We start from the raw sequence: 14283 nt of genomic DNA, 5'->3' as shown, positions 1-14283 counted from the left end.
ATGACAGGCCAGACCCAGAAGGCTGCTTCGAAGAATCCACTGGCAGACCGGTTGAGACGAATCTCGATGAACGATTGCAAAACGGAAGCTCAAGATGAATGGGAGATTGTGTGAGGGAGCTTCAAATGGCGCGGCTAGGCGCAATATTCTCTTGAACGAACCCATGGAAGGCGGGCAGTTGGGGAGAGCCTGCTGTGGGACCGGAGAAAGCAGTGGGTGCGAGGATGCCATCGCCGGGCGGGCCTGGGTTGCCGGACCGAAGCGGGCCAGGCCGACACACGGAGCTACGGACGAGTGCGGCATGCGCACAGTCGCTGCAGCGAGGCCGCCCCAAGCCCTCCTGCCCCGCCCACCCCCCTTGCCTGTCCCCCACGCTGCCGCTTGTATCGCATACATGTCCGTCCTGGCCCTTTTAATCCGCCCTATAGCATATCTGGGCCTCCCCGCCTACCTGCTGCACAGACTCTCTGCCTCATCACCTGTCGCGCGGTACTATGTCCGTCTCAGCCTCTATATTTCCACCCTCGGCCTCGTCTCTGCGTGGGGTGCGATCGCGTCCGTCGCCATGAGCCTCGCGGGGCGGCGCTACGATGTCAACTACGTCGTGGCGCGCACATTTTACGCCATCGCGAGCCGGGTAATGGGCATCAAGATCAGCGTCGAGGGGGCTGAGCATCTCGAGACGCGGCCTGCAGTCTTCGTGGGCAACCACCAGAGCATGCTCGACATTCTCTATCTCGGGCGGTACGTCGATCTTAATCTAACCTTTCGTGTCGCCCGCGCCAGCTGTATAACTCAATTTTCGGGTCGTTGCTATATTGGATCAGGATCTTCCCCATGCGCGCCTCCATCATGGCCAAGAAGGAGCTCCAGTGGATGCCGCTCCTCGGCCAATTCATGACCTTCTCCGGCGCCGTCTTCGTCGACCGCGGGAACAACGCCAAGGCGATCCGCTCGCTCGCCGCTGCAGGCGAAGCGATGCGCGAGCGCGCGACGTCGCTCTGGCTCTTCCCCGAGGGCACACGCTCGATGCGCGAGCACCACGACATGCTCCCGTTCAAGAAGGGTGCGTTCCACCTCGCCGTCCAGGCCGGCGTGCCCATCGTCCCCGTGATCTGCGAGAACTACTGGCGGCTGTACCGCAAGGGCGTCTTTGAGAGCGGGACGCTCAAAATTAAAGGTGCGAGGCAGACCCTCTTGCGATCGTGTCCTCGTGCACGCGCGCAAGTTCCAGGCACTTCCCTTCTTCACCCCTTCGCGTCTCGACTCGCCATGAGCCGAACCGACGCTCCGACGTTTCATGCTCGTTTTTCATCCGCGCGCGCTGTTTGACTGATGTCTGGCGCGGAATTCTCTTTTTCATTTTACATCGCTAGTGCTACCCCCCGTGCCCACGACCGGGCTTACCGTCGCGGACGTCGCTGACCTCGCGGTGCGCGTGCACGATCAGATGGTCGCGGCGTTACGTGAAATATCAGACCCCTCGACCGCTCGCCCCCCACGATCGCCTGCGGGCCCAGCCCCAGCTTCAGATTCGCCCCCCGCACGGGAGAAGCAGCGCGAGAATTCCGCTGTCGAGGCACCGGTCGAACCCAGCAGGGCGGACTCACCTGTTTACCGAGAAGACGAGGCCGCGGCTCCGCTCGGTGCGGCGGTGCATGAGCCGCAGCAGACGGAGGTAGAGGAGGAGCTGCGGCGTCGGGAGGGAAGCGAGAACGGGACGGAGACGGAGGAGGACGAGGGGATGGTGCTGGTGGGGCGGCCCGGTGCGCGATAGAGAAGGAGTTGATTATCGGGTGCGGCATGCTGCGAGATACCAAAGGGACGATAGAGGAGCAGCAGCAGTAGCAGCGGTAATAGCAGCTAGGAGGCGCATAGGGACATTTGATCTAATTTCTCCATTTGAGGGCTCGGGAAGCCGGGAGATTCGCGAGTACGGAAGGGGCGCTGAATCGCAACGTTTTGTGGGACTGCACCTTCTTTCTGGGGTGAGCGGTGCCGGCAGGTGATACTGTGCTCTCTGCCTGGGAGCAGAGGACTGATATCAGAAACGATGACGCTGGATGGGACGCGAGTCGAAAGCGGATGTTCATGTGTGCGCGATGATTGGAGAGCTGGTGGAGCCAGCCGGGTGGAGGGACGGGAGCAACGAACGCGGGATCACGTTCGCTTCGGGGGACGACACGTTTGTTGTACGTAACCGCGTCCCACTCAAAATCTCCCCGCCACCGGGGACCGACGTTCTACCCAGTCCCTGATGCACACCGCTATAAAAGCTGGTGTCGCCCGCGTTCTCGCCCTTGCTACCTTGGCCCCACCTCCTTCTCTCTCCCACCTCCTCCGTCCACGTCCACGTCCATTCCCCACCTCGTCTTTCTTTGCAATGTCTAACTCCATGGTTCGTGCCTTGCCAGGTGCGTCCCTTTGCTATCTCCACGCCGACTCGACGCGTCACTGAGCCCTATCTGCCCTCTAGAGTGCTGGGGCCACCGCGGCGTGAGTAGCTTACCTCTCCCGTGCCTGAACGTCGCGCTCATCGCACTTCAAACGACTCCACCTCCTATCGCGGGCCACGTCAACGCTCACCTCGCTATCAGGCCTCCGCAGCGTACCCCGAAAACACGCTCGCCAGCTTTGACGCGGCCATCCGGGATGGCGCCGAGGGCATCGAGAGCGGTATTTCACACTGTGCTGGCGTCGTTTGTAGCCCGTAACCGTAGCTAGCAGACGTCCACGTCTCCCTCGACGATGTCGTCGTCATGTTCCACGACCCGAGTAAGTCTCTCCCGCCTCCCCGTCTCTCCCTTGTTCCGCCCGGCCCTGACGGCACTCTTCCGACCGGCTCTTCCCAGGTCTCGAACGCACCACGAACTCGAAAGGTAGGTTTCCGCGTTGTCCACCGGCGTTCGCCAGACTTCGCTGACGCGCACGCGCGCACGAACGTCCCGGGTCGGAAGGTTTGATCAGAGAGAAGACCTGGTACGGTCAGGATGGCATGGAGCACGTGCGGACGACCAAGGAACCCAGGCAGTCGATCCCGACGTTCGCAGAGACAGTGGCGCTCCTCATGAAGGTACGTCTCGCCCTCCCGCCGTGCCCCCGCGCGCTCACGCGTCCCGCCCCGCACGCCCGCGACAGCCCGAGAACCGGCACGTCAAGTTCAACGTCGACGTCAAGGTGTACAACGACCCGCCACGGCTGTTCGCGCTCATGCACAAGGCCATCGCGGCGCACCCCGAGTGGGAAACGCTGCTCGCCCCGCGCATCATCCTCGGGCTCTGGCACCCGCGCTTCATTGTCCACGCGAAGAAGCACATGCCGTACTGCCGGCGCTCATACATCGGCGGCAGCACGGACATCGCACGTAAATACTTCTGGGAGCACTGCGATGCCTTTTCGATGTGGTTCCCGTCGCTCTCGACCCTGGATGGTGAACGGTGAGCGCCCGCCGGCTGTCGTCTAATAAGGGGGTGGTGTTGACACGAAAGACAGGTTCCGGAGGGAATGCAAGCAGTCTGGGAAGCATCTCATGGTGTGGACGGTCAACGAGCCCGCTCAGATGATGGAGGTGAGCGCCGTCTCGCCACGGATCTCGAGCGGTGTTCTAACCGAGAGGCGTGGGTAGGCGGCACGGTGGGGCGTCAACGCGATCTTGACAGATACCACCAAGACATGGTTGAACATGCGGACGGAGCTGGACGGTACGTGTGTGATCCCATGAGTACGAGGCCTGTGTTGACCGAGGAAACGCACAATGCAGGCGACTATGACCGGGTGGGATCGCAGTACCCACGGTCGTTCCTGTGGATGGCGCCGTCGTACTACGGTGCGGTGCAGTACGCGCTGTCGCTGATGGCGAAGCGGAAGCTAGAGTCGGTTGCGGGATCGTTCGACGTCGCTGAAGACCTGAGCACGCCCACAGCGGTCCGAGCGGAGGCATGAAGTGGGGGGTCGTTATCGTTGTCACACGCACAGATAGAGCTTTGATCGTCCCTCGCTGCGATTTGTTAGATATACCTTAGTTAGCGAAGAACTTGTACTACTGCTTATTTTGTAACATGCCTTTGCCCCCGGGCGCCTCTTGTGCTTTCATTTTGAAGAGCGAGCGCGTGGAATGTTGGCAACTGAGCAGGTCACGCCGATGACGCGTGTGCAATGGTCTCGCAAACTTCGCAGGCGCCTCTTGCCTCCTCCGCACCGGTGCCGTCTGTTGAGTCAACAGACGGCCCTCTTTACCCTCCGTTCTGAGTGGCCATGGACCGCCCGTCCCTCTCCCCGCCTCGTCGCACACACCGCAAGCGCTTCTCCGTCGTCCGCCTCTCCTCAGACACGACCGCCACCCTTCCTGAGTACTCCTCCACCCCCTGGCAGCGCCCCTCTCTCGCCCTCCCCCTCTCCGACGATCTCCCATCCGACCGTCCCCCAGACTACCCCGAGAGCGCAGACGAAGCGGACGCCGAGTCCGACGACTCCATCGCCCCCCGCCTCCCCTCCGCCTCGCCGATCCGCTCGCGCACGCGGCAGCACTACACGCCCCGCCGGCGCGCGCCCGAGGCCTCCACCTCGGACCTGTACCTCGACTCGCTCCTCGAACGCAGCGTGCACGCGCTCGAGATGTCCAACACGCTCCTGCAGTCGTCCATGTCGACGCAGACGAGCCTCTCCGCGCTCCTCTCGTCCGACGACGCGGCCGATCGGTCGCTCGAGGCGCGCGCGCGCGGCCTGTCGCGGCGCATGCGCAACAGCGGCATGCACCGCGAGCACTGGATAGACGACCTGCACGAGATCAGCAGGGGCGTCGACGGCCTCGTGGGCGAGGGCGGCGACGGGGGTGACGAGGACGTGGTGAGCAGGAGCCTGCCGACGGCGGGGCCCCGCGTGCGGCTGCGCCACCCCGCCTACCGGTCGTCGACGGACCTGCATGGGCCAGACATGGCCATCGACGAGTCGCAGCTGCGTCTGTCGCAGTGGGATCGCAGTCGGCTCGTCGCTCGGGCACCGCGGGCGCTGACGCAGTACATCGAGTCGGGCGCGGATCCCGACGTGATCCAGCTGCCCTCGACCCTCGGCCTGCGCGCCTCGGCCTCGGCCCACCCGCACGATCGTCTCTCCTCTTCGACCTCCGACTTGCCTTCCCCGGCCCACTTTCCGGCGTCGGCGTCCGCACCCACGCTCACCGACCGGGGATCCGAGCCGTCGACGCCGGCGTACACGATGCTCTCGTCCTTCCTGTCCCGGCGATCCTCCGCAGGATCCTCGTCGCGCTCGCGGTCCGTCAGCACACAGCGTACCGCATCGGCCGACCTCCGCTCGCCGCACCTCTCGCCCGAGCGCCGCCGCCGCGCGACCACCCACTCGCGTTCCCCCACGCCGAAACGCTCCGCCTCGCCGCCGACCCACGCCCACTTCCCCCGCCCGATGACGCCGCCCCTCGAGGAGCTCTCCGCCTCGTCCGGCAACTCCTCCGACCCGCACCCGAACCCCGTCCTGTCCCTCCAGGCCCTCCGCAGGATCCTCGACGAACAGCCCCCGTCCGCGGACCCCAAGGGCAAGGCCCGCGCAGCCCCCGAGCCCCCTCCCCCGAAGAAACGCGCCCCCGCCTTCCTCCCACGCACCCCTGCCCCTATCGCCGTCGCCAGCACGTCCACCGCGACGGCCAGCATCTCGCGCCTCTTCACCAAGGCCTCCCACTCGGCCTCCACCCGCGCGCCCTCGCCCCCGCGCGCCTCTGCGCTCAAGGGCAGCACCCCGCGCACCCCGCTCTCGCCCACCGCCCCCGCCGGCCCCTCTGCCGCGACGTCCGCGTCTGCGAGCGGCGCGTCGACCCCAAAACGCATCTCGTTTGCAGAGCTGCCCGAGTCGTACGCGGGCGCGCGGGGCGGCGCCGGCTCTGGGCGCGGGTTCCACGCCAAGGGCAAGGGCAAGGGCAAGGGCAGCGACACCGCGAAGCGGAAGGGCGCGGATGGCGACACCAGCGAGGGCGGCGAGGGCGGGTGGTGGGTCGGGTGGCTGTTGGGCGCGGCTGGGACGCGGAGCGGGACCGGCATGAGCATGAGCGGCGGCAGGCCCGAGGAGCGCGTCGAGGCGCGCATGGCGAGGAGCTGGAGCGGGAGGGCGGGGCTCGCGGGCGGGATGGAGGACTGGGCTGTCTGATGCTTCAGGTCCCTGACGTCTCGCTATCTTTATCTATCTATCCACGCACCTAGCTAGCTAGCTACATGCACCCTTCATTCATCCGTTTTCTTCTTCTTCTTCTGTGCTGATTACCTGATACAACTGACGACTTCGCCGCACATGCTTGCTTGCATGCATGCATACATTCACATCCCCACCCACCGTCGTTCTTACACAGTCTCCCCCTCCCGGCTTTATCTCCGCTATTTCCGAGTTGCAGCCATATTTAACTCTCCCGCCGTCGCTGATCTATACCCCCGCATGAACTGTAACGACCTGTCACGACACGCTGGTAGTACATAAGCCCGTCTGTCGCGCGTCCTCGCCGATCCTTAGTTTTCCTGGCGTCACAACGCGCGCGACGTTGTATTTTCTGTTCCCCTCGCGCTTCTTCTTCCGTTTTTGGTTCCGTTTTCCGCTCTTGTTCTTCGATGGGGTTTGGTCGGCGATTATGAGAAATGTGCTGCTGCGAGCGCCTTGCGGACGTCCACCCGAAGGGCGGCGTGTAGAAGAGGGTCGCCAGAACGAAATTGGCATTGCACAAGAAAAATAATCAGAGTACTGCATAGGGCATACTGTTTAAGAGGTTCGGGGTTACATAGATGCATAGGACAAGACAGAGAGCGAGAGAGTGAGAAAGTGAGAGAGTGAGAGACCGCGGGAAGGGAAACCGCGCACAGAGGGGGAAACCGAGAGCAGAGACATGCGAAAGACTACCATACTTTACCTTTCACGAAGACACGGGGAAGCCCACGTCCGGTTCACGCAATGAGTAGATTCTGCGCGTTGCACCATACGACGATGCCGCCCAGCTGGCCGCCCATGAGCTGCACGGGGTGCGCGGGGACCTCCGCATGGAATGCGGCCTCGATCGCGGCCTCGATCGCGGCGGGCGGCGCGCCCCAGGGGAGGTCCCCGATGTGCGCGACGAACGAGGAGCGCACGAGCACGGCGCTGTGCGCGAGGACCCACCCGAGCTTGCGGCTCGTGTCCGCGACGACGATCCACACGCCGTCGTGCGTGTCGTACGCGAGCGACACGAAGAGCCCCGCGCGCGCGATGTCGAGGCTCGCGCGCGCGGCGCTCGCGGTCGGGACCCAGCAGATGCACGCGATGGGAATCGATGCGGCGCGGAGGATGCGCTCGAGGTAGTGGATGGGCGCCTGGGCGGCGGCCATCGCGGGCGTGAGCGGCTCGTCCAGGGAGCGGACGGAGTCTTCGGTGGTGGAGGAGCGGTCGGTGGTGGAGGCGGAAGAAAGGGTGGGCGAGGCGGGGCGTGAGGGCGCGAGGGGGATGATGTTCGGCCCGGCTAAGGCGACGATGGGGGGAGGGAAGGGGGCGGTGGCGGGCATCCCGAACTCGAATTGCGACGCCGCGTCGTCGGCGTCTGCGTGCGAGTGGGGTCCGTGGTGCGCGCTGGGGTGGGCGGGGACGCTGGCGGCCCACTCCCTAATATCACGCGGGGCGGTATCCTGCGGAAGGGCGCTGAGATCCAGATGCTCCCGCTTCTCGTGGCCGGACGGCGCGTAGTTCAGCGCAGATATCCGGGACGGAGGCCGGGAGGGGGTCGCGGTGTGGTCCGACTTGGGTGCAGACCTCGCATTGCGCTTGCCTTTTCCAAGGGCCAACACCCAGCGCTCCGTAAACGAGCCAGCCCGCGAGCTAGAGCCGGCCTGTAAGGTCTGAGACGCGGTGCGAGGCGAGCCCTGCGTGCGCCAATCGTCACTGTGGTCGTTTGCGCCCGACTGGGTCCGAGTCCCGTCGTCCTCCTCGTCCTCCTGCTCATATCCGGCGGCACCGAGTTCGTCAATGCGGTCGTCTGCGCCCATCTGTGTGCGAGTTTCGTCGTCCTCGTCGTCCTCTTGCTCGTCCCCAGCGACACTGAGCCCGTCGTTTATGCGGTACAGACCTGCCCCGCTGCTCTCGGTCGGCATTCCCTCGTCCTGGGCGGCCTCGATGGAAGGGCCGGGGACGAAGGCCGGCGCCAGGAATCTCAGGTTGGGAGCGGGCTCCGAGGTAAAACGCACCCCGACGCGCGTAAGTTGGCCCACGCAGTGATTCTGAGCCACGATCTCGCGCGCACGCGCCGAGAGCACGGGCGCGTCACGTCCATCATGCTCTTCCTGGTCGCCGTAGTAGTCGCGATCGTATTGGTAGCTAACGCGGCGCTTCCGGGACGCGGGGGGCTGCGCCTCGCCGGACGAAAGAGGCTTGAGGAGGAGGGGGTCGTCGGTATCAGAGTCCTCGTCCTCGTACAGGCCGCGGCGGCGCTTGCGCGGGCGGGTCGTCGGGGGCGGGTCGAGCCCGCCCGGGCACACCAAGCGCCCGCCCTGGCGCTTGTGCCCCAAAGTTCTCTCACCGCACCTCTTGCAAATCGGTTTCTGTCTGGTCGCGCTCGTAGATATCATGAAAAGGAAATAGAACCCGCGCTATGGATCGAAAAACCCGATCGACAAGAGTCAGCACCGGCGGAAGGACATCGCAGGTCGATGCTGCTTGAGAAGCGAGCGCGCGCTCGCGACGAAGGGGGAAGGAAGTGGATCGACTCACTATTTACGTTGAAACGCGGGATGTAGAAACGGTGTGACTCGGTATTCACATCTTTATACTCGGCAGCGGAGCAGCGTAGAACAAGGACCTACAAGGACACGGCATACTAGAGACTTGCCTTTTGCGGGTACAAGTCGATGGGCGGAGCCTTCACGAAGTTAGACACAAGGTCAACAAGCGTACGTAGCCTTGCTTCTGCCGCTATCATGTTGACGACGAGGTCGAACCAGCAAGGCTCCAAACCTCCTTCAGGTTGAAAGTGTCGGCAGCCATTGCTTAGTCATACACGAGCGCCGGATTCTGAGATCCGAAATTCGTAAACAAGACTGAGATTGCCATTTGGATATATAAAGTACTCGGTGACTTTGATAGTACAGAGGTTATGCCTTCGCAGACGCGAGACACAGGATGAAGAATATCGGTACAGGAGAAGATAAAAATAGTGTTTTCCGTGAGATCGTAAAAGGATGAAGCAATCGAACATCGCATCGTATCAGGCACAGGCTTGCAACACGACTAGGCTGGCATTGACCCCAGTCGCGACATATGCAGCGGCTACGTCTCCCAGAGTTTTAGGCGCCTCAGATCCAACGCTGATCCCCTTCTCCGCTATGAGCTGACGAAGCTCCGCCTGGTGAGAGTCTACGGCCATGCGTCTCGACCGGCCGGCGACGATGAACAACGACCTTGGCAACTGAGCGAGCTGTGCAGCCATCTCGATCGTGCGGTGCAGGGGCTTCGACGTCGATTCTTCGGTGAACGTGATGCGCGTCAGGGCGGATGCGACGTCCTGGGAATGGCTAGTGCCCGAGGACGTGAACTGCGACCACAGGATGTTATCCGCCGTCTCGGACTGAAGACGCGTTTGAGTGTCACGTTGGCCGTAGACCGTGTCGGGGAAGGTCAGCGTCTGCGAGTACGTCGTCAGCATTCGAGAAAAAAGGATAGTTCTGCCGAAGGCACGTACATTTGAGCTCGTGATGCCTGGGAAAGTCACTGGCGACTTCATCGCAATTTCAGAGGTGATCGAATCGGCGTCCAGATCCGTCTTTTTGATTCGCACAATCGAGGCAGTCACGGAATCATTGTTGCATAATTGAATGACGAAGGACAGGGCGAGGCGGTCATCGGGACCTCCAAAGAAGGGAAGGAAGATATGAGATTGTGAACCACTCAAGGAGAGTCCCCGGTCGATGAAGACTCCTACATCGACAGGGCTGTTGGCGAAGACCCTCCGAACGAACTGTGAATACACGACAGAAGACGTGTGCTCCAGCCTCAAGTTTCCCGAACTTTTGCTGAACAGACCATCGAATGGATTGTAAGGAGTCGAGGAACTGGAGCTTGCGATAGATTCGTCGGCCACCGCCACGGTAGAGGAGCTCCATGGAATGATCACCATCTGCGATTTATTCTCCAGCGCATGCTCCGTCACGTTCGCAGAAAACTCTTCAGATGGGACAACAGAAAGAGAGGTCGACACCGAGAAGCGGTTCAAGCGGCCAAAGGTTCGGTAAACAGATAGGACGGGATCGCTTTGGATAAGCGAGTCCGCTGCTTGTGATCTGAGCATCGCCGACGTTCGTTCTGACAATTCGATGAGTCGGAGAGCATGAATGGCGGTGGGCTGAGAATGCGGTGCAGCCGCTGAGGTCAAGACTGGTAGATTGACGTTGTCGCCTGCAGATGACTTCGTGGTAGTGTGTGAGACATCAGACATGGGAGGTGGAGCCCCACATGGCGCAGGACGTTGGAGGAGCTGCGTGATCGTCATGATTGCCGGGAGTTGCTCGATTCTGTCGAGGACAACGGCAAAACTGGTCTTGAGAGAGCCCTCGGAGGTCCTTGCAATGCCATCGCCATCCTCTCCCGTCCTTGCGCCTGGCCCTTGCTTCTCAGAGACAGTTCCGACGCGGACACGGACTCGTGCGGGGTAAACCCAGAGGGTAAGGGGAGTCGTTAGGAAGGTGAGCACCAATGCGTGCAAGACGAACATAGAGAAGACGCGAGTGTTGAGAACACCGGCTTGCAGCCCGACGTTGAGAACAATGAGTTCTACCAAGCTAGAAAGGAAATGAGTATGTGCGTGCGGTTTCATTGAAGCAGAGTGCATACCCCTTACAACTCATCAGTATACCGATGGCTCCTGACTCGCGAGGATTGAAACCGAATGCCTTCGCAGTCAAGCCGCAGGAGAGGAATTTGGAGAAGAACGCGACAACACATATTAATATCGTGTACCCCCAAGTGAGGCCGGTGTCCAAGGTTCCAAAATCGGTGCGCAGGCCGGAGAGAGCAAAGTACTGGAATGAGGAGATAAGTCGCTGTGTTGTAGAGCATGTTATACAGGTGAGGGTGCACCTGAGGGAGGAACAGGAGCCCAACGAGGTCTTCAAGTTTCTCAACGAGCGCGATGTCAAATTCGTTCTCCTTCGGAATGATGAGGCCTGCCAGAAACCCTCCTAATGACCACTGGTTAATCTTGTTTCTGTTATCGCAGACATGACGCACCAAATATAGCATGGATGCCGATAATGTCTGTAAAAAATGCTGAAGCCAGGACAATCACAAGTGTGAGAGTCATCATCATAGCACTCGGTTGTCCAGCCTCCAAGCTTCCGGTCCACCTTGCCAAAGCCACGTATGCCCATCGAACAGGCAAAAGCAAGAACAGGACAAAGCCGACTCCGGTGAGCAGAACGTACAGAGCAGTTAAGCCTGTAGATGCGTTGACCAGAGCGACCGTAAGTGCCAAGAGAATCCACCCAATCACATCGTTGCCTACGCCGGCCGAGAGCACAACAACACCGACAGTGGTGTCAAGGAGCTTCACCTCTGTGAGGATACGACATAGGACTGGGAACGCGGTGATGCCGATAGCGACAGCGACAAAAAGGATGAAGTAGCCATAATTAACACTGGGGTCTACGAATTCCCTGTAAATGGGAATAGCCACCGCAGCGCCTAGCCCAAGGGGGACGACCAAGCCTGCAATGGAGATAGCAGCCGATGCCCTGGCATTCCGTCTTACGATGCGGATATCCACTTCCATGCCCACTAGGAAAAGAAAGAATACCAGGCCAATGGTGGCAGTCAGGTTGAGCATGGGCAACGAGTCCTTCGGGAATATCGACTGCGTGAAGTTTGGAATCCTGCCCATGACAGTGGGTCCAAGGATAACGCCTCCAATAACTTCAGCAATAACCCGAGGCTGTCGCATGCGTGAAAGGAAAAGAGATAGGAACTGCGTCATGCCAATAATGATAACTGAATCACAACCTCTCAGTGCTCGAGAACTTGAAACTCAAGGGGGTCACTCACTGGTCTGAATGACCCATAGCGGGAAAGGGTCGTTAGAGTTGAACGATGCGGGATTCAAACCTGCAAAGACTCCCGCCTGCAAGCATGGTGGGAATCAAGTCTGCGATCGGCGTAGAGGTAGGCGTACCTGTTCTGTAGCGTTCCTCTTGAACAGCTGACGAGATACCTCGTAAACCGCATTCGAAAATTCCCCCATGATAATGCGAGGGTATCGAAGGTTTGTTCAAGTTGGGAGACAACAAAGACAAGGGTCTGGGATGGTAATGACAACCCTGAGCGCCGCACGCGGGAGTGGGGTCGGCTGGGAGTAAGCCTAAGACAGGAGGCTGATAGAGACTCAGGGTACCGCTGAGTGGCGTAGCCTGTGCCTGGATCGGGCCAAGGGCCCTCAGTTCAAACTGCTAGTTCTACTGATTCTTATGTAGACCTATGGCGTTTGTTTGAGGACACGGACGCCAACGAAGCCATGCAAAGATAGGTAAGTACGAGAGCATGGATGGCTGAAGGAGCGGGAGGACAGAGAAGCATCGAATCCGTTTATGGCAGTCTACACTAGAGTACATCCATGACAGCTTCGGGAATACCCTGCAAGGAACCATGACAGCATCGTTCAAAGTGGCTAGACAATCTCAATCTTCGGTTGACGGCGTTGAACACACCTCTCTTACCCAGGCTCATTGCCATCTGAGCCTTCGTCGCCACTCACGAGTCAGAGCTGCAGCCGCGGCAGCCTGGAAGGGGTAAGTTCGCAAAAGAAAGTGATAAATATGCGGACGCACCACAATGCACGCATTCAACAATAGTACCCGCCCGAACTTGGGCTTTAGGCACACGGCAGACGCAAGTAGAGCCTTGGTAATTCATATCCTAGTTTTGACTGTCAGTGAAAGCCCGACCAAGAAGGTAACAAACGCACTCGGGTTTGAATGCAACGCAAACAGCACAATTTCTCGTAGCCGGTCTTCTTCCACTTGGCAATCAGGCTAAGGACAAAAGTGAGAAACTGAACGAGAGCGCGTTGGTCAGGGATGTGATATTCACTTGGCGTCAGCGTACCCCTCCTTCAGCAACCAATCATATAGCTCCTTGCTGACGGCCTCGCGCTTGTAATACAGCTCGTATATGTACCGTGAGCGGGTATGCGATATGCGCATTATGGGCCAGAGAGATTCAGTCTTGCGCTTGCCTTCATGCGACTCGTTCTCGGCATCACGCATCTTCTTTGCGTAGTCATCGAGGACCTGTAGAGACCCTCAGCGCCAGTCAGCCGCAATGTACATAAAAGGGCTCACCCCCTCGATATCCTCGAAGCCTTCTGGCGGCTTTTTCGTTCTTGTTGTCCGAATCTTAGGCATCTGGGAGACGAGGAGATGGACGTTGAGAACAAGAGACAGGAAGCGCGCGTTACCTAATCGAGCACGTGAGGGGTCCACCGAACGCGAAGTTGTGCAGACGCGTTTCCACGAGGCTTCTGTTGTATTTCGGTCTGTTGCCTTTCATAGACGACTTTGAACACACGGCCACACCACTCCTCTCAGCCCCGTCATGGGTCTAATTACCCTCGCTCTGCGATCCTACCTCGTCTTTCAGAACCTTTACCAAACATATAAGACGCTCAAATTACCTACACCGTCTTCTCGGACAGGGCACCCGACCGTCCGCGCCTTGACGCAGAGGAAGCGCGACATGAAAGGTTGCATGGCAGTTTGGATCGTTTGGGTAAGTGGGCAGCATGTCTCGCTTGTCCGACTCATGAGTGACTGAACGTATGTTCTGTAGTGCTGTCTGGCAGCGTACGAAGCCGTAATAGAAGGCATCATCAGCATATTCATTCCTTTTTACGACGAGATTAAGTCTGTTATTTTGATATTTCTCATATTGTCTCGCGCTCGAGTGAGTTGAGCTCTTCTTGATCCTACAATGTTCGCAGTCACTAATTCTCCGTAGGGTGCCGAGCCTATTTATCTACACGTCATCCGTCCTCTGATCAAGCCATATGTCGCTACTCTGGATTCTATCTTGGACCTCATCCACAACATCGGAGACTTCGTGTTGCTGGTCGTTTCCATCCCCCTCTATCCTATCATCTCGTGGTATCGCGGCCCGACCTCTGACAGTCCGGAGACGACATACACGGAGATCGACTCTGATGCTGACTCTCGTTCGGTCGTGGGCAGCTCCATATATGTGAATGGTAAGGAGTCGTCCCATGCGCGGCGCGCACCTCAGTCGGAGTTT

The 14283-nt window shown here is 59.9% G+C and overlaps 6 protein-coding genes across 6 annotated transcripts; 4 read left to right on the top strand and 2 right to left on the bottom strand.

The window, feature by feature from the left end:
- Nucleotides 1-394: 394 nt before the first annotated feature.
- Nucleotides 395-1777, top strand: HETIRDRAFT_314709 (uncharacterized protein; the record flags this gene model as incomplete). The annotated part of the gene is made up of 4 exons (XM_009545502.1): nucleotides 395-744; nucleotides 828-1180; nucleotides 1377-1585; nucleotides 1691-1777. The coding sequence occupies 4 exons, from the start codon at nucleotides 395-397 to the stop codon at nucleotides 1775-1777; spliced, it is 999 nt and encodes a 332-aa protein (XP_009543797.1).
- Nucleotides 1778-2220: 443 nt separating this feature from the next.
- On the top strand, nucleotides 2221-4075 carry HETIRDRAFT_381444 (uncharacterized protein). Its single transcript, XM_009545501.1, has 10 exons — nucleotides 2221-2414; nucleotides 2477-2496; nucleotides 2598-2676; nucleotides 2725-2775; nucleotides 2853-2879; nucleotides 2958-3073; nucleotides 3139-3437; nucleotides 3493-3568; nucleotides 3626-3701; nucleotides 3761-4075. Exons 1-10 carry the CDS (start codon nucleotides 2258-2260, stop codon nucleotides 3940-3942), a joined length of 1083 nt encoding a protein of 360 aa, XP_009543796.1. The 5' UTR covers nucleotides 2221-2257; the 3' UTR covers nucleotides 3943-4075.
- A 179-nt stretch (nucleotides 4076-4254) lies between these two features.
- On the top strand, nucleotides 4255-6508 carry HETIRDRAFT_433048 (uncharacterized protein; the record flags this gene model as incomplete). The annotated part of the gene is made up of 1 exon (XM_009545500.1): nucleotides 4255-6508. One exon carries the CDS (start codon nucleotides 4255-4257, stop codon nucleotides 6151-6153), a length of 1899 nt encoding a protein of 632 aa, XP_009543795.1. The 3' UTR covers nucleotides 6154-6508.
- Nucleotides 6509-6683: 175 nt separating this feature from the next.
- HETIRDRAFT_408308 (uncharacterized protein) lies at nucleotides 6684-8603 on the bottom strand. Its single transcript, XM_009545499.1, has one exon. The coding sequence runs from the start codon at nucleotides 8580-8582 to the stop codon at nucleotides 6936-6938; it is 1647 nt and encodes a 548-aa protein (XP_009543794.1). The 5' UTR covers nucleotides 8583-8603; the 3' UTR covers nucleotides 6684-6935.
- Nucleotides 8604-9091: 488 nt separating this feature from the next.
- Nucleotides 9092-13437, bottom strand: HETIRDRAFT_150936 (potassium:hydrogen antiporter). Its single transcript, XM_009545498.1, has 13 exons — nucleotides 13338-13437; nucleotides 13087-13286; nucleotides 12962-13028; nucleotides 12825-12896; nucleotides 12607-12630; nucleotides 12173-12199; nucleotides 12046-12121; nucleotides 11430-11916; nucleotides 11236-11351; nucleotides 11086-11186; nucleotides 10840-11027; nucleotides 9692-10787; nucleotides 9092-9634 (listed from the first exon to the last, which is right to left on the bottom strand). Exons 1-13 carry the CDS (start codon nucleotides 13398-13400, stop codon nucleotides 9218-9220), a joined length of 2934 nt encoding a protein of 977 aa, XP_009543793.1. The 5' UTR covers nucleotides 13401-13437; the 3' UTR covers nucleotides 9092-9217.
- Nucleotides 13438-13590: 153 nt separating this feature from the next.
- Nucleotides 13591-14145, top strand: HETIRDRAFT_242682 (uncharacterized protein; the record flags this gene model as incomplete). Its single annotated transcript, XM_009545497.1, has 3 exons — nucleotides 13591-13764; nucleotides 13825-13938; nucleotides 13993-14145. Coding segments are annotated over 3 exons (441 nt in total), but the record flags the coding sequence as incomplete, so codon positions are not given.
- Nucleotides 14146-14283: the final 138 nt, after the last annotated feature.

This window comes from Heterobasidion irregulare (genome assembly GCF_000320585.1).
Source record: "Heterobasidion irregulare TC 32-1 unplaced genomic scaffold scaffold_03, whole genome shotgun sequence".
In the NCBI taxonomy this organism is placed as follows: Eukaryota; Fungi; Basidiomycota; class Agaricomycetes; order Russulales; family Bondarzewiaceae; genus Heterobasidion; species Heterobasidion irregulare.
Note: the sequence above shows the minus strand (reverse complement) of the source record. Positions and strands in the feature narration are given on the sequence as shown.